Source organism: Anopheles coluzzii, chromosome 3 (genome assembly GCF_943734685.1).
Source record: "Anopheles coluzzii chromosome 3, AcolN3, whole genome shotgun sequence".
Classification (NCBI taxonomy): Eukaryota; Metazoa; Arthropoda; class Insecta; order Diptera; family Culicidae; genus Anopheles; species Anopheles coluzzii.
In genome coordinates this window covers 17,740,686-17,767,111 of record NC_064671.1, presented here as the reverse complement: position 1 = coordinate 17,767,111, position 26,426 = coordinate 17,740,686, and the positions used below count along the sequence as shown (strand labels likewise).

The 26,426-nt window shown below is 44.0% G+C and overlaps 1 protein-coding gene and 1 non-coding gene across 9 annotated transcripts in view; both read left to right on the top strand.

Annotated features, from left to right (window-relative positions):
- Positions 1-26,426, top strand: part of LOC120955312 (disintegrin and metalloproteinase domain-containing protein 10) — a 62,620-nt gene that overhangs the window by 29,574 nt on the left and 6,620 nt on the right. For all 8 annotated transcript variants that reach the window (XR_005751778.2, XM_040376060.2, XM_040376052.2 and 5 more), the window contains 9 exons: positions 9,079-9,102; positions 19,360-19,553; positions 19,626-19,917; positions 22,271-22,815; positions 24,655-24,804; positions 24,892-25,052; positions 25,175-25,409; positions 25,548-26,070; positions 26,181-26,422. Coding sequence is in view for 7 of the 8 variants with exons in the window: in XM_040376060.2 (XP_040231994.2) it covers positions 9,079-9,102; positions 19,360-19,553; positions 19,626-19,917; positions 22,271-22,815; positions 24,655-24,804; positions 24,892-25,052; positions 25,175-25,409; positions 25,548-26,070; positions 26,181-26,422 (2,366 nt within the window). In the remaining variant the exon portion in view is untranslated. The remainder of the gene's footprint in view (positions 1-9,078; positions 9,103-19,359; positions 19,554-19,625; positions 19,918-22,270; positions 22,816-24,654; positions 24,805-24,891; positions 25,053-25,174; positions 25,410-25,547; positions 26,071-26,180; positions 26,423-26,426) is intronic.
- Trnan-guu (transfer RNA asparagine (anticodon GUU)) lies at positions 4,466-4,539 on the top strand. Its single transcript has one exon. It is a non-coding gene; the product is annotated as a tRNA-Asn (tRNA).

Here is a 26,426-nt window from a genome sequence, read left to right as displayed (position 1 = left end):
TTTACATACTTACCGTTGTGAAAGCAGATAAGCTATATTCACGTCTCAGGTAGCGTAATAAATTGGTTGTCTTCTAGACCCCAAAAAAAGAAAACATTAGCCATCGATTCTCAAACGGGGCTCTTTTATGATACCGATTAAGATAACGCAGGAAGAAATTGCTATCATAACTTTATGCGAAACCATTATCTCAAACTTCACCCCTCTCCCTCCTCCCCCTACGCTATCATGACGCGTGACAGCGTTGATCTAAAGCAGGTTCGCGAAGGTCCTGCGCTGCCAACAAAGCGAACGGTCGGTGGTGGCTCATTAATTCCTTGCGTGGGAGAAAACAAAACCAATAAACTGCGGGTGTGTATTACACTGATGTGTTTAGTGGTCACTTGTTTTGTCGTTAATCAGCAACCGTCCGCCGTATTATAGATAATGGGTGTGTGGGAGTGATATTTTGCGCGAAAGTGGAACCGAAAACACAACAGCGCCAAGGCAGAGCGGCACCATATTCCAACACGCACTTTATTCACGCAAGCGGTTCACTACGGTCGCCACTCGGGGAGAAGGTGTGTTTGTGCGCGCCAAGGGATGACATAGTGTGGCACAGGATAAAAGGAAAAAGGAAAGGAAAATTTTGCCGGGCGAGAATAACCCACTCTCTATGTTGCGCGCGGGGTCCGATGGTTCGTTTTCCCATGCCGGTAGTTTTCACCTTGCTTGTTATGAAGGATAACGAATTTATTAGCCTCGCGTGTCACCATATCGTTACGTCTGTCAGCGACACTGGCTAGTGCGGGAAAGAGAGGGGCAGGTGCGGGTACACGTACCGGGCGAGAAATCCACCGTTTTTGACCAGCAGCAGGAGCAGGAGTAACTTTTGCCCCATTGATCAGTGGAAATATTATTCCTTCGTTCCGATGCGCCCCAGCTACTTACTTCCCCCCTTGCCAGCACACATGGTGAGCTGAAACACTTCATTCATCTTTGCTTGGTGTTGTTTTTTTTTTGTATGTACAGTTTTCGTAGCCTTTCCCACTATCAAATAAATTGCACACAACCCCCCCCTCCCTAGGGTGGGTAGCAGTAGCAGGTGGGGTTGTGTATAACGATGAGTTTTTGATGCATTGCTGTTCCATATGTTTTTTCCAACGCTTTCCGCCATCAACAGTGTGGTGTACAGTCTTGCATGTGTGTGCCATCCTGCTTTTATGTAGGTCATTTGCAGCGCGCTCTCTGGAGCCGTTTTGCACCCCCGACGGCCGAGCGCGCGGCTCTGTGGTCGTGTATTTTCTTCCCATTTGCACAAAACTTCTCGACAGCCGCCCGGAACTGACCAGCCATAAATTTTGCCCTCATTTTAACCCCTTAAGAACCACGGCTGGCGCACGGGGGGGGGCGCTACGTTTGACCGCCTTCCGCACACAAATCACCACCTCTAACGATCGATTGTGTACGGTCGAGCGGACGTTTAGTGCGGGGCGAGCAGCCAATACGTTTCCGCTGGCCATCCCTTTACGGGCTCTGTCTCTCCCGGCCACCTTGCCACGGTGTGGTGGTGGTGGTGGTGGTGGTCCATTTATGAAAAGGATTGGATGGACACAAAAAAGAAGGAAAAAAAAACGTCACAAAACTTGTGGCACAAATGCGCACCGGGCAGAGGTCACTGGGAATATGCAAATTTACCAACAGCGCGGCGTCCTTTTATTGCGCGCTCCGTCCACTCTTTACAGCGTTCGCCTGTTCCTTCCATCCCTACGTTCCGGATGCATCCATTACAAAATCGATGAATTATGTTGCACCTCTCCTGCACACCCACCACACCCTCCCTTTATTTTTGCATCGGTTTTTGTGGGCGGGAAAATTATGAGCAGAAGCGTATGGAAAAACTGGCGGGCGCGCATCGTTTAGCGGACAACACAAGCGGGCGATCATAAAATATGCACGTTGCAGAAATAAAACAGAATCGTGCTTGTGGTGGTGGTGGTGTAGCATTATTTCATTTTTGCATTTTTTGTTTTGTTAAAGAATACTTTTAATCTAAACTGTGTGGTCACTATGTGTGCTGGAGGATCGTTGTAGTTTAAATATTTTATAAAACTTTTCTTTTTGTGCTGTGTGGAGCTACATTTTCCGTCGCTCTTGTGCCAGTTCTCCGATGTTAATGATAAACGCTGTTGTTGAGTTTTTTTTTTTTTTTTTTGGGGGAAATAAAGATTTCTATATTTTATGTGACATTCAGTGCCGTGAAATATGCATCCGGGACATTGTGAGAGCTGTTTTCCTTTTGCCTGCCGACGTTGGTTGCTTATATATCAACAGCTGGAGGTGAAGGTGTTCCACTTTTGGCTGCAGTAAAAGTGTGATGCATAAATCTAAGCTCCAAATAGAGTAGCTTCCGGCGGGGAACCCCCCGGTAAAAGTGATGAGAATGAGTGGACCGTTTTTCTTCGGCTTTTGACTGAAAGCGCGTAAACACTCACCGGAAGTTGCAAACGTGTCTGAAACGGAATGCAAAAAAAAAAGTACGGAAAAATAAAATAGAATAACTTAACACATTGTAAAGTTCAAAGTAAGGGTGAGAATGTGGCGATTTTTTCACCTTTTTGTTTTGTTAAACCATGCTTTAGATATTAGGAAAACTGAATATGAACCATAAACATAATTTGTTTTGAGTGACAACAATTGATTTGTCCAGTAATTAAGATAAGATAAATGAAAATACTATAAATTTCAATACAATATGTACCACAACTTGAGTAACATTCAACAAACTCTTCCATTTTGTGACTGGACACATATCTGATGTTTGTTGAGTTTTGGTGTATTAACTTACCAGCGCGTACATTGTGACCTGCTTAATCTCCTGTTCTCGGAATCTGTGCGAACATCGCAGTTCTATTCAGTCGGAAAAATTGATTCTTTTTTCGGCCTTAAGCTGTCCCAAGCATCATTTGTCTTATCTGCAGATTAGGACGTTCGTCTTGGCACACGGGCACGGCTAAGGCCCACGCGTGTCCTGTTCATACGATTCAGCAGAAACAAAGAGAGAAGGCTCATTTTTCGAAGCAGGAGACCGTTTACTTCGGCTGTACATGTGCAGAGGTTCACCTTTTTGTTGTTGTTGATGTTGTTAATTGAGCTGACTACGAAGGATCTTAATGTGTGTGCCGTTCATTTTGGGTTGAGTGTTCCTTTGTTATAAGAACAAAACATATTTTGATCGTGCTGCTAGGATTATGATGTAATGAGGTTGTACAGACGGTCTAGCCGTAGGATGAAGGAATTAGTGAGGTACACGTGCATATTTGTGTTGTGTTGAGTGTGTAACTAACCTTGTTATAGTAGCTATTACCAGTAGTACTAAAGAAGAGCTAACCTCGTATTTTATCCATTTTTTATTGATATATTAAAGTAAGACGACATCGTACCTCTAATGTGCCTATTGCTGTTTGAACACAAAAAAGAACCAAATTTCCATGACTTTAAACGCAACGAAAAAACTCCAACAAGCACACACACACATACCCGTTACATTTGCGCTATCTCACGAAGTTAGGTTTTTGTAGACGAGCTCGAAAAGTTCCTCGGGCAAGATAGCGGCAAACAAGTTGATATGCAAATGCTGGCCGTGTAATGTAACGCGTGGTTCCTAAGCGAAAGAACGTGAACAGCAGCAACGTCTCCCTTTCATCTTCTGGCCGCCCGTCAAAATGCGGACTGCTCTGTGTGTGTGTGTGTGTGTGTGCCCCACTGTCGAGCGAAGGAAATCGCTAATTAAGACCCTCAAACTTTTATTTGCTTTATTTTTTAAGGCTTTTACTTCCCATTTTTTCCTGATTCCCACCACCCACACCATGCTCCCCTCCTCCTGCTACGGTGTGGTTGTTCGTGTTTGCTGGATACGCGGCTGAGGATGAATGTTCTCGTGCCGAGCCGCAAGTTTATGTTATCATCAACAACGATACAACCACAGCATGGCCCCGCGGCCCATTTCCCACCTAGCAGCAGCATCCCCGGGTTTGTTTTACTTTATCCGGGCACTTGAATTGAGTGGCTGCTTTTCATTTCGCTCATGCATGATACGTCCGAAACAAATCACTGGCAGCTACTACGTTAATTTTACATCAAATGTCCAATTACTAGCAAACGCTTTTCGATTTTGGACGTACTTTGAAGCGAGCCGACGTCCATATGTTTGCCTGGTTAAGTTGTATGTGCAAGTAATGCAGCGTTTAATTTGTTAGAAAATATAACAGGCCAGTGTATTTACGATGGATTGTAGAATTATTTCAGCAAATAAAGCTTGAATCATTATTAACTTTACGAGAAAACGATAAGATTGGAAAATGCGAAGCGTCATCACGATTTCCCATTGCCGTTCGTTATTTTTCGAACGTGGCTGTGAACGTACGACTTGTGGCAGCAGCGACTGTCGCTTAAAAAGCGGTGTTAGCGGTGGCGGAGCGTAAGTGCCTTCGTGGCGCAATCGGTTAGCGCGTTCGGCTGTTAACCGAAAGGTTGGTGGTTCGAGTCCACCCGGGGGCGCAGAGCTTTTTTTGTTACATTTTTGCTCCGTCATTAGTTTGTTGCTACATATTTGCTTTTGTTTTTATGCTTATCATAAATCAACAGTAAGTAATGTACTTGTCGTACTTTACATTGAAATATTACTTAAAAATATGCATGTTCTATCTCTATAAAGCTTCTTTTATTGTATGGATTTCTTTTTTTTTATTACTGTTTAAGCTGCTTCATGTGCAAAAGATTTAATTACACCCATTTTATCGATTCCGATCCCGACAAAAAGAGCGAGAATACATTTCGATGGGAGAACGAAACGAAACAAACCAAAAAACAATCAGTATTGTATGTACACATGATACATCGTTCATGCAAGGGGATACATGTTATTGAGGCTTACCCCCCACAAGCTCATATTGTTCGTAGCTTTTCATTAAATCGTTACCGTTTGAATAGCGCTCACCCAATGGCCGTACACTAACAGCGCTTACTAAACTGTAAGCTGAGCCTCTCTCGCTCCAAAGGCTTTTCTCATTTGATCTGCAATTACGCTTTTGCAAAACGTTAACCACTGTTTTCACGAAGCGTAATCCTGGTATTATTTTCCCTTTATGTTTGTAGTGGAAGGAGGCTGGTTAACTGTTGAAGTTCAACGAAATCAATTTAATTTCAATTACCGTGCGTTACTAATTGGCAATGAAATTAATTGGGAAATTACAAATAAAAAAAGGACGCAGTAAAACATTTGTTTGTTTGTTTAAACATTCAAATTTGTGTACCATAAGTTTGAACGCTGAAAGACTAACAAAATAAACAAAAGTGGGTATTTGATTAATAACAGAAATCTGAAGAATGTACACATTGAAGTAAAAAATGAACGATAGAAGGGTATGTCTTATATAACAGATCCACTTTTAAGCGGTGACGTTCTTACATTCTGAAGGCTGTTAAACAACGTTGCAGCAATGATTGATTAATGTTGATCTCATTAAAACTGGATACAATGAGAGAACAAATCAAAACTGACTGCCAGTGATTGTGTTATGCAAACAGCTGGAGCCGCCGGAGCTTGATGTTCGCGCAGGGAAATTCGATGATTGAACTTTCTTCTCCCTTTCGCATATCGCGCTCATCGTTTGCCGCACGGAACATTATTATCGCTTTGTTGCGAAGGGCGGCCTCCGTTTTCATTTGTTCCATTTCATTACTGCTGCTGTGCGTTGCATGTTGTGCGCTTTGTTGACGTCGGTATTTTCATTTTGTGGAAAGAAAATCCTAAACCATTTTTTTGTTCGTCCGTACTTGTTGGTGTGTTTGCGTTTTTCTTCCCCTAAAGAGTACGTGTGTTAAGGCATTACACGTTTCTTTTCTGGAAGCTTCAGCTTGTCCGAAAGCTTGGGCAACGATGTTGGCTATGATGCACAACGTTCACAGCGGAGCCAAGCTGTGCAGCACCATCGGGCGGTGTTTTGACAGACACAGGGACAGGCAACCAATGGTAGTACTACTAGCTTGGGCGCGGACTCGCGGTGAATCTCCGGGTGGCGCTCGCACGACGAGGCCAAAACATAATAAGTTTTGCCGCCATTGGCCTACTGAAAAAAGGGGGAAAAAGTAATGAATGCGAGCGAAAAAAAGCAGCATACCCCAGAGTCTCAGAGTCTTCACGGGTGGAGGTCGGGCGGCGGAACCATGGGCGGTGTTTTTCCATGTCAAGGTCTTTGGCAAACGGCCGGCGTTTGTGTGTTTGGAGGTGCGTTTTTCCGGCGCTTTGATTCACGTTCGATTATGGCGCACACATAAAAGTGCCCGTGTGGTGTGAAGTTAGCTAGTTTGGGTGGGTGGTAAAGTTGCCGAAGGTTGTTATTTTTCGTTCGTTTCGATTTTGTTTCGGCACTGCTATGGGCTTCTTCTTTTTTTTGCCAAGGTTGCTAAAGCGTGAAACATTGAAAATTGTTAATTTCTGGCTATAACGAATTTCAATTATGTAATAATTAAGGAATACCGTAATAGTAGCGCTATTTTATGCTGTATATATATAAAAACTTTATAAATGAAATAAAACCGTAAAGCATGTTTTAAGCTTCATATTAAATACACAGGTTTTTTACATGTACAGGCTCAAAGTTACAAAACGATCATAAATAATCTATAAAAAAATCTAATAAAATTTCTAATTTGTGAAACCGTTTTTATAATACAAAGGATATGATGTCAATAAAACCCGTTACAATTTATTTGAATGTAAATATAAGGGTAATTGAATGAAAAACAATGCCAGTTGAATTCCAACCTAAATTTTTTAATTTTTTCAGTAGAAATATCGTTCAAAACAAGCGATCAAAAAGGTCATAAACATTCTAATGTAGAGTAAAAAATAAACACTGCCGATCATTGTTTTTGAACTATTTCTAACGCAAAATTACAGTGTGTTGTTTGCTTTCATTTACTTTTTTAATTTTTCTACAAACAACCAATGTGTAGCACTGAAAAAAAGTGGAAGGGAAATTTTAACTTAACTAACCTTTTGCTATTAGCTTTTAAGCGATGAAATGCAAAAAAAGCTAAATCAACAAAAGTACATCAAAGGGTTTGATGTCCGTGCAATTGTTTTGCATTTTTCATGATAATGCCACGCCGTGGTGCGTTGGCTGTTGCAAAAATTGCAGCATTTCGTTTATTACAGCGTTTTTGTGGGTTAGCCCGACTAACCAGAACACATTTCAAATTGTTGCCACTAATGTAATGTGTGTATTTTTTTTGCAACGCGATATCTGTTACTACCTTGGTTTTGAATGTTTCAGGCAGGGCTTTGAAGTTTACGGTGTGTTTGATCTTGTTTTTTTACAGCCCTACTAAATGCATATTTTAACCTGTATTAGAAACAGTAATGCTGTAAGTTGCAATAGGAAGAAAAAGCAATGCAAAATGAGCGCTATCTTACACAAAACGAATTTTTCCCATAAACTTCGAATCTCTTCCGTGCATTACGACTGGTGCTAAAAACTTAGCGGTGCAACTTTTGGCACTATGCTTTATGTCTCTAAAGTTAAAACTTTGAAAAAAAAAATACAATGCAATCCCACTTTTCGCGTAACTTCATGGTGAAATATTATGATACTCTCTGGTGGTGCCTTTTGGGGAGTGGGTGGTGGCCGTAGGAATCGGTTTTTACTCCCCCATTGTTGGTGGAACTTGATTATTATTTTTTTTTGTAGCTTAAACTCACAAACTTCTGTCAAGTTCTTGGCTGGCCGGTGTTGTGCTCCCTGGGTGTCTTCGTCAGCATTGCTCATGGTCGTCATAACTACTACTGCTGCTTGTTGTGTGCGGCGCGCTGGTGCGCACTTCATCTTCATCGTCTTCATCATGCTCGGTCCGCTCCAAGGACGTGAACCTATTTTTTCCCCTCTACACGCTGCTGCTGCTGCTAGTGGTGGTGGTGCTCGTGCCAAAGTCGCAAAAGAAAACTTCATCAAATGTAGAGACGCGACGGATAAGAAATAGTACGACCGCTAGCGCTACTTTATATGCATGCGCTAAAGAGATTCGGCTTTTGTTTCTGCTGCTGTCAGGGATGCTGATGCGGCGTGTATATAGTGTCGTTAGTGTTACTTTATGCTATTGTTAGCCCGTCCTTTACGGGTGCATATTGCATTACAGAAAGGGAGAGGCATTATGGAAGGGGCATGTGTTGGTGTAGATGATTCCGAGACTACGGGAGGGAGGAAATCATAAATCAAAACAGCACTACGAGACCAAGAGAGTTGGCAGATATATTCCCAGACTCCGGAGTTGGCAAAACTGAGATTTTTGAAGTTGACACAAGAGTTGTTGGAAGGGGCAGCTCTTTAATTTAATTAGAAGTTTTTTAGTATGTACTAGCAGCCAAATGTAATTTATATTCTTTTGAGTAAATAATTATGCTTAATTGATAGAGTGATAATAAATGCTTCTCATTTTTGGAAGTGCTGGATGTGGAAAATATGTATTCCCAACTTATCAACTCTATAACTGTGTGTCAAGTACAATTGACTTCAACATTTAGCAGTTATTACCTCCAATGCTCCTCCATTCTCTGTTACCGTTGTAAATAAAATCCGGCAAAGTAAAAGGCAAGACAAATTGTGTGCAGTGTTCCATACCTCCCGCTGAAGAAGACAAGTATTTTATTCCCCGTAGTCTGTACTTGAAATGTAAAATTTCATCAGACAAGCCGAGGTGTGGGCTCTTCTCTGCCGCGCCCTTGCGTACTTTGTCCATGCATTAAGTATCATACTTAAGCAAGTATATATATGGTTGGCAGCATGAAGCTATGCGACACTAGCACGAGCGGAAAACAAATTGTATGCCGGAGATTTGCGGTGTCGGCGTCTGGCCGGCCCTAATGCATATTAAACGATGTATCAAAACACAGTCACCAGAAGCAAAGTCGGCATAAAATAATGAAGATAATCGGGGTGCGGTTACACAAATCAAACTTTTAATCGCACAACTTATTTTTTTTTACGCTCCAGCTCCATGTTCTCTCTACTAATCTCTTATTTTCTCTTATTTTTACAGGTTACGTAAGAGAATCAAAAAAAGGTATGTATGTTTGAAATTGTAGAGTAAATTAGTGTAGTGAGTTTAAATGTAATGTTTAAAAGATATGAAGCAGATTCTGATCAACAAAACGTTGTGAAATGTTACTTCAAAGATAGAAGAGTTTTTGTTACTATTAGTATTACATGCATTACATTACATGCACTAGCGCATGAAAAAGCGAACAATATGCTTTTTGCTTGGAAAGTGTCGGGAAATTCGTACTGTGACAAAAATAATCACTTGACGGTAACGGCTGATGTTGCACGGCACCCTCCGACACAAGCTTCGGAGCGTTTCGCTTTCATTATATCAAAAGCTTCTAAATATGTTTGATGTCAGAATCGAAAATCGATCGCTTGGTGGATGGGGGTGTGTCAATTGAGTTGAAGCTCGTTAGAGGGCACACCAAGCGCGCGCACAATAAAATACACGCCCCAGCGTGGTGTGCGGCGCCGATCGAGTTAAGTACATGGAGGCTAATGAGACAAAAAAGGTTTTTAAAATTGAATTGCTTCCCAGCATAGATACGTGCTTAATGCTTTTTAGATTGTGATTTTAAAATGGGAGCTTTTGGGGACGGTGGATCTCGCCCCCTTCGGCAATGGAAACAAGGGGGGGGGGGGGGGCAACGAGCGGCGCGAATCCTTAGAATGGCTGGTTTGTTGCCGTATCGATAAAATAATTTTATTCAAATTTTCCCACACTCCCTTTCGTGTGGGTTCGGTTGATGCTTTGATATGAATATTTAAATTGCCTTTTTTCCTGTACCCGATTGCCCTGCGGTACCTACTACTCCGTGGATCCGTTTTGCGACTCTGCTGGTGTTCCAGGAATAAAAAAAGGCAAAAGATGGATCTATTCTCTATCGATCGTCGCCAAAAGGCAAAATGAAATGGGATCTCCGTTCGGTTGACGGCAATGAGTAGACAGCATTTTTCGATGGGCTCTACTTTATGTTCCAGATCTTGGGACTGTTGATTTTAGTGTACTGTTTATTCCTGGACTTACTTGGGACCATTTTAGGCACCAGCGCGCGCAATCCTTGATAAGCATCCGAAGATAATAGCTTCAAGTTCGGGAGGGTTTTGAAGGTAGGCCGGTATTGTCCTTTTTATCACATAACACTCGACTCAACAATGTAGCAATAGTTTGAACTCGAACAATATTTGTTCAACCTTTTATTGTCAAAAAACGTACGTTTGGCTGGGAAGTTCCCTGGTTCCCTGTTGTTTTCTAACGGTCTTTAAAAGTGCTTCCGGGCATCTGTGGTTGTTACTTTACTTAAAAAATGCATTCGATTTACTTGAAGCATGAAAAAAGGTAACATGTTGCAACTATATTAGCCGCATTCCTGTCTACTGCTCGATATAAGTATAAAGACATTTGATAATGAAATATCTCACTATGAGCAAAGTATCTTGCTGTGTGAAGATGAAATAACATCTTATTCAACCAAGAATGAAACATCATTGCGATTTCGGTCGTTAAAAATGAATTACAGAAGAATGATAGTATCAAAGTGGACCGGTGGAAATCCTGTAACCGTTTGGAATTTATTTGCTCTAATTGAATAACTTGTTACTGGCGAAGGAATCATGCCCGGTGGTACATTCCAACCATTCCAAGATGTCGAAGAACGCTTGTATTTTGACTTACTTTGCATAACGACTTGTCTCTGGAGAGATGTAAACTTCGCTTCGCGAAGAATGTTTGCATCTTAAACTCCACCGCAAACATTTGAGATGTGCAAAAGCGTTGCCTGTGTGTGTGTGTGTGTTGTGCAAAACACTCCAACGTATCAAAACGTGCCAAACGTGGCTTACATCACTAAAAGCGGGAGAATATGATGCGCACACTCATCAACGATTGCAATTGGATTGTTATCAGAGAGATGTCATTCAGGGCTAAAACTCTACCACCCGATTGCGCTCGATGCACTCGCTTTTCATAATGCTGTGCCCTGCTAAGACGCCGGCATTGCTACGCTTGACCGGCTAGGAAGACCCGACCCAGTCAGTGCATACCGAGCGTGCTTCCTTACGATAAGAGAGAGAGAGTGTGAGTTGTGTAGCGATTTGCCCCGGTATTCCGGCGGCCCGGTGGGGAGCAATTATTCTAATGCTAACGCTAATGACATTCGTTCGTGCGGGCGTCGTCGCTTGCACAATTGCACAAAGTGCATTGAACAAGGGCCTGTAGCTGCAGTAACGGTGCACCGCCGACGCGCGACTTATTGCGTTTAGTAATTAAATTCACTTACGAACCGTGACCTTTTATATGGTCCAAGGCAACATTGCCCCTCTGCTGGCAATGCGGTTGGGGCGGCGTCTCAAGGTAAGGGAGGCATGTGTGTTGAAAGTTTCATCAAGCTCTTGCACTTGACCAGCGGTGTGTCAGCGCGTGTTGCAAAATGAAAATGGAGAAAATGGCCGTTTGCGCACAGTAAGCGAAAAACGATGGCCTTTTGAAGGTAAGAAACACTTTCGGCTATTTTTTACTGTAATGCTCATGAGGAACATTTTCATTTTTAGTGCTTACAATTCTACCATTGGCATTTCTAACCATTGCTAACTTTGAACAGGAGAGCGTTTACTTTTTATACAAGTAATGTAAAGGCGTTAGATAGTTCCACTATAATTTTCACATAAAAATGGATTTCAAACTTTGCTAGGTAGATGTGTGGGTATGTAGTAGAACTGCAGATTGAAACACGTCTATTTTAATCCTCCTTCTGTAGCTGAATGTGTTACGGAAGGATTTGACTTCGCGCTATTGCTGTATCGATCGGAAGAAACCTAACAGTGGAGCTTGTATTAATCCATTGGCGCTTGTAATTTTCTTTCCCAGCTTTCCGCACTGCACACGTATTACTCTAGTGTTACAGAAACTTGTTGTATGTACTCAGCGAATAACATGTTTTACTATGCTCTTGTAGCAAACACAGTTTTCAGTGTGGTAAATTCAGCTTAAATTGTTCAAGACTTTTACTTTTATTTCCCTATTAATATGATTTTCCCTTTTCTGTTCTATTTTAAATTTTTTGAGTTTCAAAATTATCACTGAGAATCGATGCTATGCTATTGTTTACAGTTAAATGTAAAAATACAAGTATATTCTCTTATTATTTCTCATTATTCCATTCCATTATTGTGGAATTAAACTGGGGGGAAAATAGCCGGTGTTAGTTTTATCATACCATTTTGTTGTGCAGTTCTCAACAAGTCCGAAAACTATAACCATAATTGTTGTGCTGCTTCGCCTCTGCAGCCTTTTCACCAGTGTAGCAGAGAAAATAATGCTCAGAGAAGCCATGTGGTGGTTGCATCACAAGAGAGCTGGACGCGGCAGAGTGTGTGAATTTTTAAATTTGTATAATTTCATTAAAACTTTTCCATGCCTTCCGGGACCGAACTGCGGTGTGCGCTTTGACCCGAACTTGCCAGCATTAGCAGTGATGCCAGCCTGCAACAAACAAACACACCCACTCTCTATCTCGACGCAGTGAGCAGCAGTATCAGTTGCATGTCGGCCGTACAGATTCCTTTACAGCGGGGTTGGTGGTGTTCGTTGGGATTAGCCGATAAAAATTGTAAACACAGCAAAGAAAACTTTCGCAACTATTTTATCATTGCCATATGCTGTGGAAAATTTCCGCCCGATGAGAATAATGGTCGGTACTACTACCCCAGGTGGTGGTGCTGACAGTAGAAAGCCCAACACGTCACGGTTCCCCTGTCCAGTGGCGGATAACGTGTGCTGGCTTCTGATAGTGTTTGCAAAACAATTTTCCAAATAAATAGTTTGAATGATTATGGTTGTTTCTCCACCGGTTCCGTGTTGCTTTTGGGTACCGTTCTACAGTTAGGCCATTTCTATTTTGCCATTCATCGACGATGGTGGTGAAGTGGGTCGTCGGAAAATGTGTCACGGGAAATGTTTGCAGTCCGATGCACATTGGAATGAAAGGAAATTGTGTAAGGTCATAGGGCGAGTAGTCTAACACCTGGTACCTTCTCTAGTAGTGGAGTTGCTTTTTGTTTGTTTTGCAAAATGGGTTGCACCTGCACTATTATGTGACACATTGACCCTGATATTTGCAAACCAAGCTTCTAGTTTGCTGCTGGAACTCGCTTTTCACTTCTCTATTTCCGTCGCTATCTGCAGTGTGCCTTTGACAGGAAATGTACTGATGAGAAGCACCAGCTCGACAGTAAAAAAAAACAAAACAGAACAAAAACAAAACTCATCAACGTTAGAAGGAAAAAGTGCATCTCTTCACGAGCTTTTGGTACACACACACACAGTCTCTCACCACCTGATGGGTGCACGTTTGCTTCGTTGGGGCGCATGGAAGCATGAGATGTGCATACTCGGAGAGTCGTAAAACAAAACCGTCTTCATGTTACGCAAGATGGTGTAACCGAACTGCAGCGCGAAGTAAAAGCATTAAAATGGAACTGAACAGCGCTCTGCAAACGGACGGAAGAACCACCCCTTACCTGTCGAAGTTGTGAATGGAAAAGCAACCCTTTTGCTCGGAATGGAAGCAAAAAAGCGCAATTCCACTTTACACGACATTACAGAGCTTGACTGCAGCAGAGAAGCTGGCACTGGCAGCCCCAGCAGCACTTGAAAAAGGGACACGAATCCATTCAGTGAAATGTGAAAATGAATTACAGCAGAGTGAACTTCCTGCATAGCAGCAGCGCACAGCTCCGCTTAGGACGCTGAGGACACATTGTACGAGGTGCATTTACTTTGAGTTAGTTGCATTCGGCTTTGTTCTTTAGAATCTTTATTCGACGACGTAGATTGACATCATGATCTGAAGGACTGCAGTGTTAGCCTTTAATGACTGCACATGATTTACAAGATGAGTACATTCACGATTTATAACGATGTATATCTCATATCACTCCACCAATGCACATTTCCAACGTACAGTCACGTGAAAAAAGCTCTGCTCTTTTATAGTAAAGCTTTACTCATTCGAAAAATTATTTAATGTTTATCGTACAATCCTTGCAATGTGTACAATCTGAAGAGATTTTTTTTCTATCTCAAGCAAATTTAAACCATTTTTTTCCTGTCCCAACGTGCCCGCTTTGTTGGTTCCACAAGCCGATTAAGCATCGTTGCCAAACGGAGACGGTAAACGACGGAGCTTACAAGCTGTTGCGTCTTGTTTACGAAATTGGCATGTTCTGGGGCAATAAAAAAAAGAACCATGCGTGTGCTCTCCACGGCCACACGGCTGTCTGTGTTGGGGTCGGTCGGCCGGTTTGCGAGATGAACGTTTGGCAATGAAGATGCCAAAGTGGTGGTGTGGCGTGTATTGTGCAATCGTTTCGCGGGAGCAATAAAGCTTCCCTCGCTGTGTGTATCGCGTGTGCAGCATACTACTCACATACACACACACGTCATCTTTGCCTATGGTGTAAGGTTAAGATGAAGCTGGTTTCTTAATATCATTAGCAAAATACCCGTGCACAAAAAGATGGGCGTTTAGTCACGAGTGCGAAAATGAATACGTTTCAAGCTGACTGCAATGCACATGATTGGTTGGGAAGTTCGTGTTCTGGATTTTGCGTGCTTTTGGATATTAACGTATGATGCATTACTTTCTTACTGCACCCATTGTTGACTGTTAGGCGCAAGATAATTATGAGATAGTTATGATGTGGCTCGTAGTTATGATTCATAAAGCATGGGAGAGTTTCATGATTTTCGTACGTACGTTATGGTCGTTTGAAAGTTACTTAACATTGTACATGTTATTTTTGGAATGTTATTTACAGGAGCAAGGAATTCTACTGTTGATTTGTCAAATCAGTACAATTTCCTCTCAGAACTGTAAAAATTTAGAATACTACGTATCACCGAATCCGCGATAATTAGGTATCACGAATCTCAGGGACTACCTGTAGTTCGTAATGTTATGCTGTTAAACATGGTGTTATTTGCACGTTCTCATTTGTTGATAATGCTATTGCATAAACGACAGTGGTCTCTTGCTCTATATTACAACCAAAAGAACACAGTAACACTCTTCACTCCAATTGGCCGCTCGCACAAACTGCTTCCGCAATCGTTGGCCACGGCTCCGAAGACAGCCGAGGAAAGGGGAGCAAAACAGACAGTGGCGTGCGGCAGTGGTGCTAACTTTAGGTCCATTTATTTTCCTTCCGCCATCGGCCGAATGAGACACTTGGGATCGTTTCAACGCTGTTTGACGCATTCCCATCAGACTGTCTGCTGCTACCGGTCCCATCAATCCAGCCACTTCCAGGGGTGTCTCGGACATCTTCTTCCCATCCAAAACCTGCCGCAACATAATCAGCCCCATACTACCGGGCCTGCTCTACCATTCACTCTTCTGTGCTCTTCTTCTCGGTCCTTATTGCTGTGTTGGGTGATGGGAAGATCCTTTGTCTCTCAGTGTCGTCCCATCGCCTATCGGCTACGATAAGAAAGTGAAAAATTGCTTACAAGAACCTGTCGACGACAATCATTTTACACCGGATTCGTAGTTTTCTCTCCGTCACCGCCTCTGCAGGCTGACGTCTGTGTAGTCCGTTTAGCTTTCACGTGTTCGCTGTGAAGCGGTCTGGAAAACTGGATGGCACCCGTTCTGTCCGGTAGCAGTAGCAGCAGCAGCAGCAAATTGGTAGCAGCAGCAGCAAGGCGCTGTTCGTACCCTGGAGATGCGAAATGGGTGGTAGTATGAGGAATAATTCGCAATATTGTCTAGAAATATGAAGAGGAATACAATGGACAAGAAGAAAGACAAAATGGATCATTATAAAAACTATGTTATCGTATTACAGTGGGTTAATTTAAGGGGACAACAAGCAAGACGAGAAATGTTTTTAATTGCCCGGGCTTCATTACGTTCTCTCGGACGCCTCATAACTGGGTGACAATTGTGCTACAATAAGAATTTCATTTCATTGTACGCAACTATCCAGCATTGTTTAAACAAACAAACAAAATAATAAGAATAATAATAACAGTATGGTTTTTACATTCAGTTTGTACAAAAGTTTATTTGCGTTTACGTTCATATTCATGTTGATTCTGTAGTGTGTTTGTTGAACTGAGCGACTAATGAGAAGACTGTATTGTGAGGAATTTCCAACGATTCCCATACAAGTGCAACAAACTATACACTATTCCATGCCAAATCAATCATCCAGCAAAGTGAACCAAAACATATAATAATAAACCAATCTAGCTACTGCTAGAACACAGCATAGCACAAATGCGTCTAGCTCATGACCGAATATGGCACACATGCTCTGTCATTTACGGCCAACAGAAGTGTAGAAGTTGACCTCGACTTCAATGCGATATCCGACATTGTCTATATATGTTATTAGCCTTGTCTGAGGCTTTACAAAAAATAGTTAAGAAGGTTTAACACACACACATCGCCATCGTTCTCTGAAACAGAAAGGTCTTTTTTGTTTCATTACCCCATCGCTTGCTTGCCGTACACACGCTGAGCTACTATATCTAAGCCTTTGCTCTAAGCCGGACTTGGCATTAGTGTCCATCAAATAGTAATAAACATGGCAAATAGAATTTGCGTGCGCTACTCTAGCTGCAACTGCAGTGTTGGGTGTCTATGTGGACAACAGCAAATGCAGCAAAAACTGGGTCGCACTCCCCTGGGAGTTAGGGGGAAATCTTGCTACAATGTTGCAGTAAAAAAGAAAAACAAGACGACGAGTTAGCTGCACGAGACTCACTCCGTAACGTTATTGCGCTCATCGACGACACTACAAAGTAACCCTTTTACTTACAGTAAGAGTCCCAGTTCCCTTCATATGCAACTGCTGTATACACTACTGCTCCTGGGCGGACGGGGATAAATGAAAGTCTCATTCTGAGGGTGCGTTTTTTATTAATTTTCGAAATGCACCTTCCGTCTGCAATGCTTTTCCAGTGCTTTCCGCCGCTTTTTTCATGCACCCCGGAAAATCATTGATTTCATGGATGAGCAAGCAATGGTAAACGACCCGGTGGACGATGCGTACCCTCAGTGCAATCAATTCACATTAGCCCTCTGCAAACACCGCTGTCAAGTCACTCCCTTTGCGCTCTGCTTTGCTGTTGCTGTAACTAAAGACTTGTCCCTTGGTTTGACGCTTTCACCCCCCCTTCGCCAAAGGGAAAAGTGATTGGAAAGGTCGTGATTGGTTGGGTAAATTGCATTTTCATATCCATTCGTCATATAATTGTATTTTTTGTGTTGGTGTGTCGATGTGTAGTTGAATCCTTTTCAATTCAACGCTGTGCTGCCTTTTTGCTTTTTTGTGTGTGTACTACTCCGACGGTTCTATCCGGCAATGAGTGGTATGTAGCGGACGGAAAGCAGTCCAATTGATAGGAGCGCTGGAATGGCGCTCATGGTGGGAAGATTCATAGCCCAGTGGAAAAAAAGGACGAATGAAAAAAGCTCCTACCACTCGACGACACCATTGATATGCAAACGTCCGGTCGGTGTGTGGGTCGAGTTCCGTTTTCCTGTTTGCGTGCGCTCGGTGTAAGTCGGTTCAGTGTACTTTACGTCCTTAAAAGAGAAGGTTTTTTTGCTCCATCGGTCCATCATTCCCAGGACCGCGTCCTTCCGAAGGTGCATCCTTTACACCTTTTCGTGTAATAGGGCGCATCGTTGCACGCTTTTTCGCAGACAGCTCCCCGGGTGGCGTTGCTACAGCTCGATTCGATTCTAACAGGGAGCATTACGTACGCTTCTACCGTTTCCATGGCACATGTTTCCGGAGTGTAGCGAAGGGTGTAACAGCAGTAGCAGCTCCAGCAGCAACAGCAATATTATTACCACTTGCCATTCGGAGTTGGCTCTCAATCCTTTTTTGCGTTGACATTTACTACAACTCGCCTTCCCCCGTGGCCGACTGTGGGCCCGATTTGCTGAAGCCCTTGCCTTGGAGACGCCCTCACCATGGTGCAGTAGCTGCACTCACCACCGCTCCACTATCAACTTCCGGCGCCATTTTTCTGTTGCGATTGACAACCGTGACGCAAACATGGACTCACTCTTGAGCGCGTTGCCTTGTGCGGATGGTGGTTTGGTTCGTTTTGTTCTTTCGTGCTGCTTCTTCTATTGCCAGAGCCCGACCCCGGAGTGTAGTCATGATTCGTCGTGGCTCTATTCTATTTGTTTGGTGCTTTTTTACCTTGTTCTTGCTACTTTTCCGTCCCATATTCCAATGTTTCCGTTCCGCCTCCACTGGTGCTGCGCTTGAAAATGTCAAGCAATCTGGTGGAAAATAACACCAGTTTCCGGTATCAGTTCGCTGGTCAGTACGCCATTGCTTTGGTCGAGTAACGTTGCATTAGCACAGACGAAGGATATGGGCGAAGAAAGGGCATGAGGTTTACTAGCGCAGATTATTACGGCTGGTGACATTTCCCACGCGAATCAAGCTCTCCGGGGAAGATCATTAGATTGAATGGATCATTGCACCACTTTCCGTTGCCGACTTTGGAATGCTTGAACCCGTCGTAATGCAATCAGATTCTTTTGGAACGGGAAAAATTAATACGCAATGCGTCGGTGGGTTTCCCTCTCCTTCTTTGCAATTCAAGAATGTTTACGTGACCTTTTAAGGGGATAGCATTAGTAGCTTAATCTTATTTAATTTATTTACTTTTATAACCTTTATTCGAGCTTATTTACTCTAAACCATTAATGTTCATCGTACAGTATCTTAATCTTACAACATTTCGAGAAAATAAACACTATTCTTCTGGTATGAATAAGCAGGAGTCTCCACTTTTAGGGTCTAAATTGAAATGACTGCCAAACAAGATCGTTGCAAAACAAATGTAGCGGTTCAAATTGCCCCAAACGCTTTTCCTTTCGCAAGCTGTGGAACAAAATGTTTGGCACATTATCGTTTCATTTTCATGGAAGCACAATCAAATTATACGCGTCGATGCTGCTGCTTTACGAATGACCAGCTTTGGTTGAATTTTCTACTGAACATTACATACCGAACACAACTGGCTGAGAAGAGGAGTGCGGATCGTTAGGATTGAAATAAGAATTTCAAATTAATTTGACTTTTTGCCTCCCCCGACTTGAGTTAGTTCATGCGAAGCGTGGCCAGATCGTACTTCAATCAATATTGACCCTTATCTTGTAGACACGCGGCGTACACAGCGGCAGAGACGGGTTTACTAAATATTAATGAGTTTACGTTTCCATTTTCTTTTGTTTCTTTACAGCACGTCCCCTCAACGAGTACATATCGCATTACGAGAAGTTGAGCTACGATCATGAGCATCTGCATGCTAGTCACAGCCGGGCGAAACGATCGGTCACCAAAGATCATTACGTACATCTTAGCTTTAGCGCACACGATCGAGATTTTAACATTAGACTTAAACGCGATCTCAGCACAATAAGTGATAAGTTAGAGGTGAGTGTCAGCACTAGCCTAGCGCTGTTCTATTAACATCGATGGCTAACGATTTTCTTTTCTGTATTACAGATACATACCGACAAGGGACCGGTGCAGGTCGATTCGTCCCACATCTATCATGGCGAGGTGATTGACGATCCGAACAGTTACGTGTTCGGTTCGATTTTTGACGGTGTGTTCGAGGGCAAAGTGATCACCTCCGAGGACGAGTACTATGTGGAGCGGGCGAAGCACTATTTTCGCGAATCGTCCAATCCGGAAACGCACCCGCTGCATCACACCGGTGACGGTGAGCCACCGTTCCATTCGGTGATCTACAAGGACCAGCACGTGGACGATCCTTACCGGCACCGGAGGAAAGGTAAGGGATTTTGTTACTTTTGGAAAGTGAAACTAAACTGAACAGGAGAAAGAGGAGAATGAGGATGGTTATTGATGGGTGAATTCGCCCTTCGGAGCACAAGTTTTGCAGATTGGCCTTTTGCTGCCTTGTGCAAAATGTCTGCCTATACTCGTTAATGTAGTTTTCATGGGAAGATTGCATTAATGTCTCAAATCTACTTATTTCTCATTGCCCTTTGAAAGACACAAAAACTGTAACGTTGATGTGCCTTGCAATTTCGTGGGAGATTCGTTTGCTAATCTAGCTGTACGCCGTATATAGCTTGGTTGATAAATGTTTCAAAGAGAAGCAGCAGAGCAGGTTAGGTGCTTTTATCAAGCTTGAGCAACACCTTACGTAAATGTAAGGTAATGTTTCTTATGTCGTGTCGAAAATCTCATATAGTCGGATGATGTTAGATGACGGGTAGGAGATGCTGGAACCAACGCATACCCGGTCATTACATAATTTTCTTTAAAAATCAGAGTTTTTATTCCAATTTTTTGACATGTTTGGCAACATTTAAAGTTTCAGTGGCTTTCAATGCTTTAATGCTTATCTATTGCATTCATTTTGCATTAATGTACTACATTTGCTGCAGTTGTTGAAATCAAAATAAAACAATGAGATTTAGAGATTGAAATAGTCTGTGCTGTTTCTGCTTCCGTTAAAGAGGTGGACCTATGGCAACGGCACTTAAGAGAAAAGTTTTCAAAGTTCCGCTTTGGTGTACTTGGCAATAACATTTAAAACGGTTCAATGGATCTTGAAATAGGATACCCTTTTGGGAAGGCGGGTGTTCTTAAAAAAATCGCAACTTAAACCCCAAAGCATCGCCTCACTCCCCCAAAAACAGGGTCAACAGCTGTCAGCGGCCACACGATAAACACCGGTCGAACTCCGTCAATCAATCGACTCAATTTCGGATCTCATCGAGCGGTCGGGGTGACCTCCAAAGCACGCAATCCTTTTTTTGCCGTGCATGAACGGAGAAAGTTTTCCCTGCCGGATGAAAGTGGCAAAGCCAGCAGCTAGCAGCACCGTGCAGAAGCGAAAGCGAATGGGGCCATGCGCGCTGGGAAATAAGCCAACAACAACCCACCAACAACTCGTAGACGTCCAGTGCCCAAGCTTCCGGAGCGCAATATCGAACGGTGAACGGAAAGAAGGCCGCACTTCTCAGCGCCGTGCGAGCAGAATCGAGCAAACGGTGAAGAAGTGCTTCACAAAATCAATCAACTGTCGTTATTGGATGGGGATGGGAGATCGTTTGATGCGATGGTTTGGCAGGTCTGGCAGGCTATATAGCCCTTCGTGCCTCTTGCCTTGGCTCTCTGGGCAATTAACTATGGTGATTACGCACAAAAGCCCTGCGAACAATCGCGTCCGAGCAATGAATCATTTAGAATTGAGCGTACGCGGAGGAGTGTATTGCGCCGAATATAGTCCAATAACTGATGTTTACTTGCTTGGGTCGTAAAAAAATGTGCTTCCAACCTTTTCTGCCGGTGCCAAAACATCCGGAAGTCATCCTAGCCTTACTGTGCTAAGTTGTAGTGTTAGCCTTGGTCCGACATTCGTCTTCTGAGATTATGAGTGTGATCCCTTGTTCAACAGCAAATATGATGGCCCCAAAGTATCCATTCACTTACGATTATGACGGGTGCGTCCCATCATTGTACCAATTAAGGATACGACATCCATCATTTTGAGGGATGGGGGGGGGGATTGAAGATTAGGGATAAAGAAAACTAATTTTCCAACCAGGAGAACTTCCTGCATCGGCGTCCTAGCCCCAAACGCGATAGCAAAGGGATGAAAGAGTTCAAAGCCGGCACCACCGGTATACACGCCGGTTAGACCCATAACTAATTAGGAAATTTTAATGCGGGTAGTGTCAGAAAGCAAACGAGTTGCGGCAACTTCAGATTCCAACCACCCCGATAATCAACCACTTCGGGGGAGGGTGACGAAAACTTTAGTACCATCATGTGGCCACCGTCTGGGTCACTTCCATCATGTTACGGGGCAGTGTTACGTCAACGCATGTAATCGGTTGAAACATAAATCCAATTAAACGTACATTAACTAGCTGGATCGATACGGTCGGAACCGCGGGCAAATTGAGAAGTACGTCAGTGTAACTATCGTAAGAGAGGGACATACAAAAAAGGAAATTCCTTGAAAGGAAAACGGTGCATCGTGTCCATCCATTGCTTTATATCATGTGTCTTATAGATGGACAGTTTTGTAACCTATTTAACTTCAATTTTTTCTCCAAACTACGAGCTAATATTGATTGATATGTACGAACGTTTTCTGTATTTTGTAGGACACCCGTCCGGATGTGGTGTGCATGATGAAGTTTCGGCGTGGATGGATCGGATACAGAATTCTGCCGTAGAAGAAACGGAGGAAGAGGACGAACGTCAAGATGAAGAGGAAGAAGAAAAAGAAGGAGAAGAAGAAGTAGTCCAAGAAGATAATCAGAAGCGACAGTCCCATAATGAAAGTAGTGCCGGCGGCCAGCAGCAGCAGCACCAGCAACAACCTTTAACAGCACCGACCAAGCATAAATCAAATGCCAAAGCGAAGCGCCGTTCGGCTACGCTGGAGAAGGATACGCGGCCCGACATCGGCACTAACGACATTCCCATCGAAACTGGATACGAGTTTAAGTATCCGTACGAAAAATACTCCAAGGCGGCCAACTGGCGAGCGTCGGGCGAAAGCGTGACCGACTCCGAATGGCACTGGAAGGCGCACGAGCGGGTCCGGCGAGCGGCCCGGCCGAAGGAAGACTATCGGAACACGTGCTCGCTGTACATTCAGTCCGATCCGCTGCTGTGGAGTCACATCCGGGATAGTATCGTCGGGGTGAGTATTCATTAGAATGCGGCAGATGGTTGTAGAAACTTTAATTTCTTAGGCTTTTTTGGATTTCATTCAAAGCGAAATTTCAAATTATACGTTACTGTGCATACAGCCATTGCTGGCCGTACTCGCAAAAAGCATACCGAGCTGACATTGAGAACCATAGATCTCCGTAATCAACAGTTTCATTATTGTTTGGCCTCTTCCGGAAACCACATCATCAAAGGACCGATGTTGCCTGAGTCGCTTCCCAGGAGGGGCGGGTTAGCTTTTGGAAAACAGAAAATAAAGGCCACACCTTTTCATCGTCCGGCTGGTGGCTAGTAATGTGGAAAAAGCCACAACGAGACGGGCACCGCACATACCTCCCCTGGGAGGGCATTGGATGTAACGCGCCGCCCATCGTCTCCGAACGGCTATGTGCAGGACGGTACACACAACTTGGCCCGAGCGGCTGCACACTCCGATGAACGTGTCACTTCTCATTGTCGTTTACAAACCGCAAGCGGAAGGAATCTTTGGCAACACAAGGGCGAAGAGAGAGCCGCCCGCCAATTGTTGGCTGGCAGACGCTATATCTTGGAGCAATGAGCAACGGCTGCTTCTCTCGGCCGCTGCCGTATGCAGCTTGTTTACCGCATGTGCTGACCGCGGTACACAATAGGAAGGGTTTTTCCCTCCAGCCCTTCTGTGTGCTTGTGTGTGTGTGCGTGTGTGGCTGGGTGCTCTGCCGCCAGCAACACAAAACTGATTGCCACCATAACTTACTTCTGTGTTCGTTGACTTGTAGTAAGGGTGGTGGCTTCTTCTCGGAGCTTTCGTTCCACAGTAGTTGCAACGACGGTATAGGGCCATAGCAGACTGGTTCACCAAGGGTATGTTTGTTGCCTGCGTCCAGTCTGATGATGATGTGTATGGTGCACGGTCTCAGAACGCTCTACGCTCTTTCGACATCTCTATCATCCTCTTGTTTATCAGCTCCTACGAAGAAAGGGCTACCGGTCGGCCGTCTGTTCATTATCAGTAAAACCACAACGCACCCGTCCGATAGACGACGAAGCGGTAGCGTTTTCTGCAATGACAAACTGCAACTTGATGATCCAGATGAGAAAGGCTCGGTTTAGAACGTGTTAAACCAGGGATGTCAAACAGATGTTTTATATTGAAAATGGTTTCTCAATTACAGACAGAATAGACTAAAACTACTTTGAAATTTGAATAAAAAGATCTCAAAGATTCTATAAAATTGATTAAAATTCATATGAATTAATAGATTACTTTTTTATTTTGTTATAAATATGTGTTAAAGTGTATCTTTATTACGTGTCATATTACCAATACAATTTGAACATTTCAAAGACGCATTTGCAAGTGTTTAGGTATAGTGTTTAAAATATACAGAAAATTGAGCAACAAAACAATAAATTATTGGGCATGGAGTTTGACAACTCTATTGTAGATGAACCGTAAATCACGTCGTGGTGTATTTCAAACGATTCACTTGCGGTGACACTAGGGACCAAGTCTAAAATGGACCTCACACCACAGTCACCCATACGCATGCATACATACAAACACACACACACACACTGGAAGACTAATTAGCCAAGTTTTGTTGGAGGGGTGTCAATCATCCAGCTGCTGCTCACCAACATGGCCCGAGCTTTCTGCTTTTGAAGTCAAAGTCAACCATGTACGAGCGTGCAGCATTTCTTCTCGCGTTGGTTTTCCAGTTTGATTAGAGCAAGCAGCGCATATATATACGTTGAACTATATGGATAATTTAGCAAGAGCGAACTGTAATTAATTAGTTGAACCTCCTCGGTGCCAACCGTTTCACAGCATCTCCATCGGGCCCGTCGCAACGAGCTGGAGGAGAAAACGCGCGAAGAGATACTGTCGCTGATCATACATCACATCACTGCCGTCAACTACATTTATCGCAACACAAAGTTTGATGGACGAATAGAGCATCGAAACATTCGGTTTGAGGTGAGTGCGGTGTTGATTTGCGACATGCCCTGGGCGTATCGTTCCTAATGGTCAATTTCTTCGTCTGCTTACTCCGTGCCACTGCAGGTCCAACGCTTGAAGATTGACGACGACTCGTCGTGCGGGGAAAACCATCACGAAGAAACAAATCCACTCTGTCTGGAAAATATCGACGTATCGAATTTTCTCAATCTACACTCGCTCGGCAATCATGAGGCGTTCTGCCTGGCGTATGTGTTTACCTACAGGTGAGTCGGATGAAGTCGGAGAGAGAGAGAGAGAGAAAGAGGGAGCCGAGTTTGATCGGCAAAATGATTCTAATGTTCTTGTGGTTGGATGTTGGTTTTTCTTCTTCTCATATCTAACACAGAGATTTTACCGGCGGTACGCTTGGGCTGGCCTGGGTTGCATCGGCTTCCGGTGCTTCCGGCGGCATTTGCGAAAAGTACAAGACGTACACCGAAACGGTCGGCGGTCTGTACCAGAGCACTAAGCGCTCGCTCAATACGGGCATCATTACGTTCGTGAACTACAATACGCGCGTCCCGCCGAAGGTGTCTCAACTGACGCTTGCTCACGAAATCGGACACAACTTTGGCTCACCGGTATGTAACATGAGATCGTTGTGCTGCGAGGCGGCAGTGTGTGGCAAAACATTGCCAACAAAAGAAAAAGAAAACTCACACATGTTGTGTTTCCCTTGTCTTCCCTTTTCCCCCGCTTGCTGCGTGTCGTCTGCACAGCATGATTATCCGGCCGAGTGTCGCCCGGGCGGTAACAATGGCAATTACATCATGTTCGCCAGTGCAACGAGCGGCATCCGGCTGAACAATGGCAAGTTTTCGCCGTGCTCGGTGCGCAACATTTCGAACGTGCTGGACGCGATCGACGAGAACAAGAAGCGCAACTGCTTCCAGGCGTCGGAGGGCGCGTTCTGCGGCAACAAGATCGTCGAGATCGGCGAGGAGTGCGACTGTGGCTTCAACGAGGAGGAGTGCATGGACAAGTGCTGCTATCCGCGGGAAATGTCCGAAACGATGCGCATTGAGAACGTGACGGCGCAGAGCTGTGGCCGGCGGGCACGGACACAGTGCAGCCCGTCGCAGGGACCGTGCTGCGATAGCAATACCTGCCGCTTCATACCGGCCGACGCGCGGGTAACGTGCAAGGAGGAGACGGAGTGTTCGTGGGGCTCCACCTGCAACGGTACGACGCCCGAGTGTCCGGAACCGAAGCCACGGGACGATAAGACGAAGTGTAACAACGGTAAGTGTCCCAGTCTCATCATACGTCACATTTGCTGGGATGATGTAGGTGGCTGTCCAATATGACCCGGTTTCGGTGTGTGATTCCACTCTCTCTCTTCCACCCTGTAGGTACACAACTCTGCATCAAGGGCGAATGTTCCGGCTCGATTTGCCTGCTGTGGAACATGACGGAGTGTTTCCTGACGTCCAATATCATTCCGAACATTGACAAGCGCAAACTGTGCGAGCTGGCCTGCCAGAATGGCAACGACACCAATTCGTGCCGGAGCACGAGCGAGTTCGCGCGCGAGTACGGGCTGCCGGACGGTGGTTACAGCTTGCGACCCGGTTCACCGTGCGATAACTTCCAAGTAA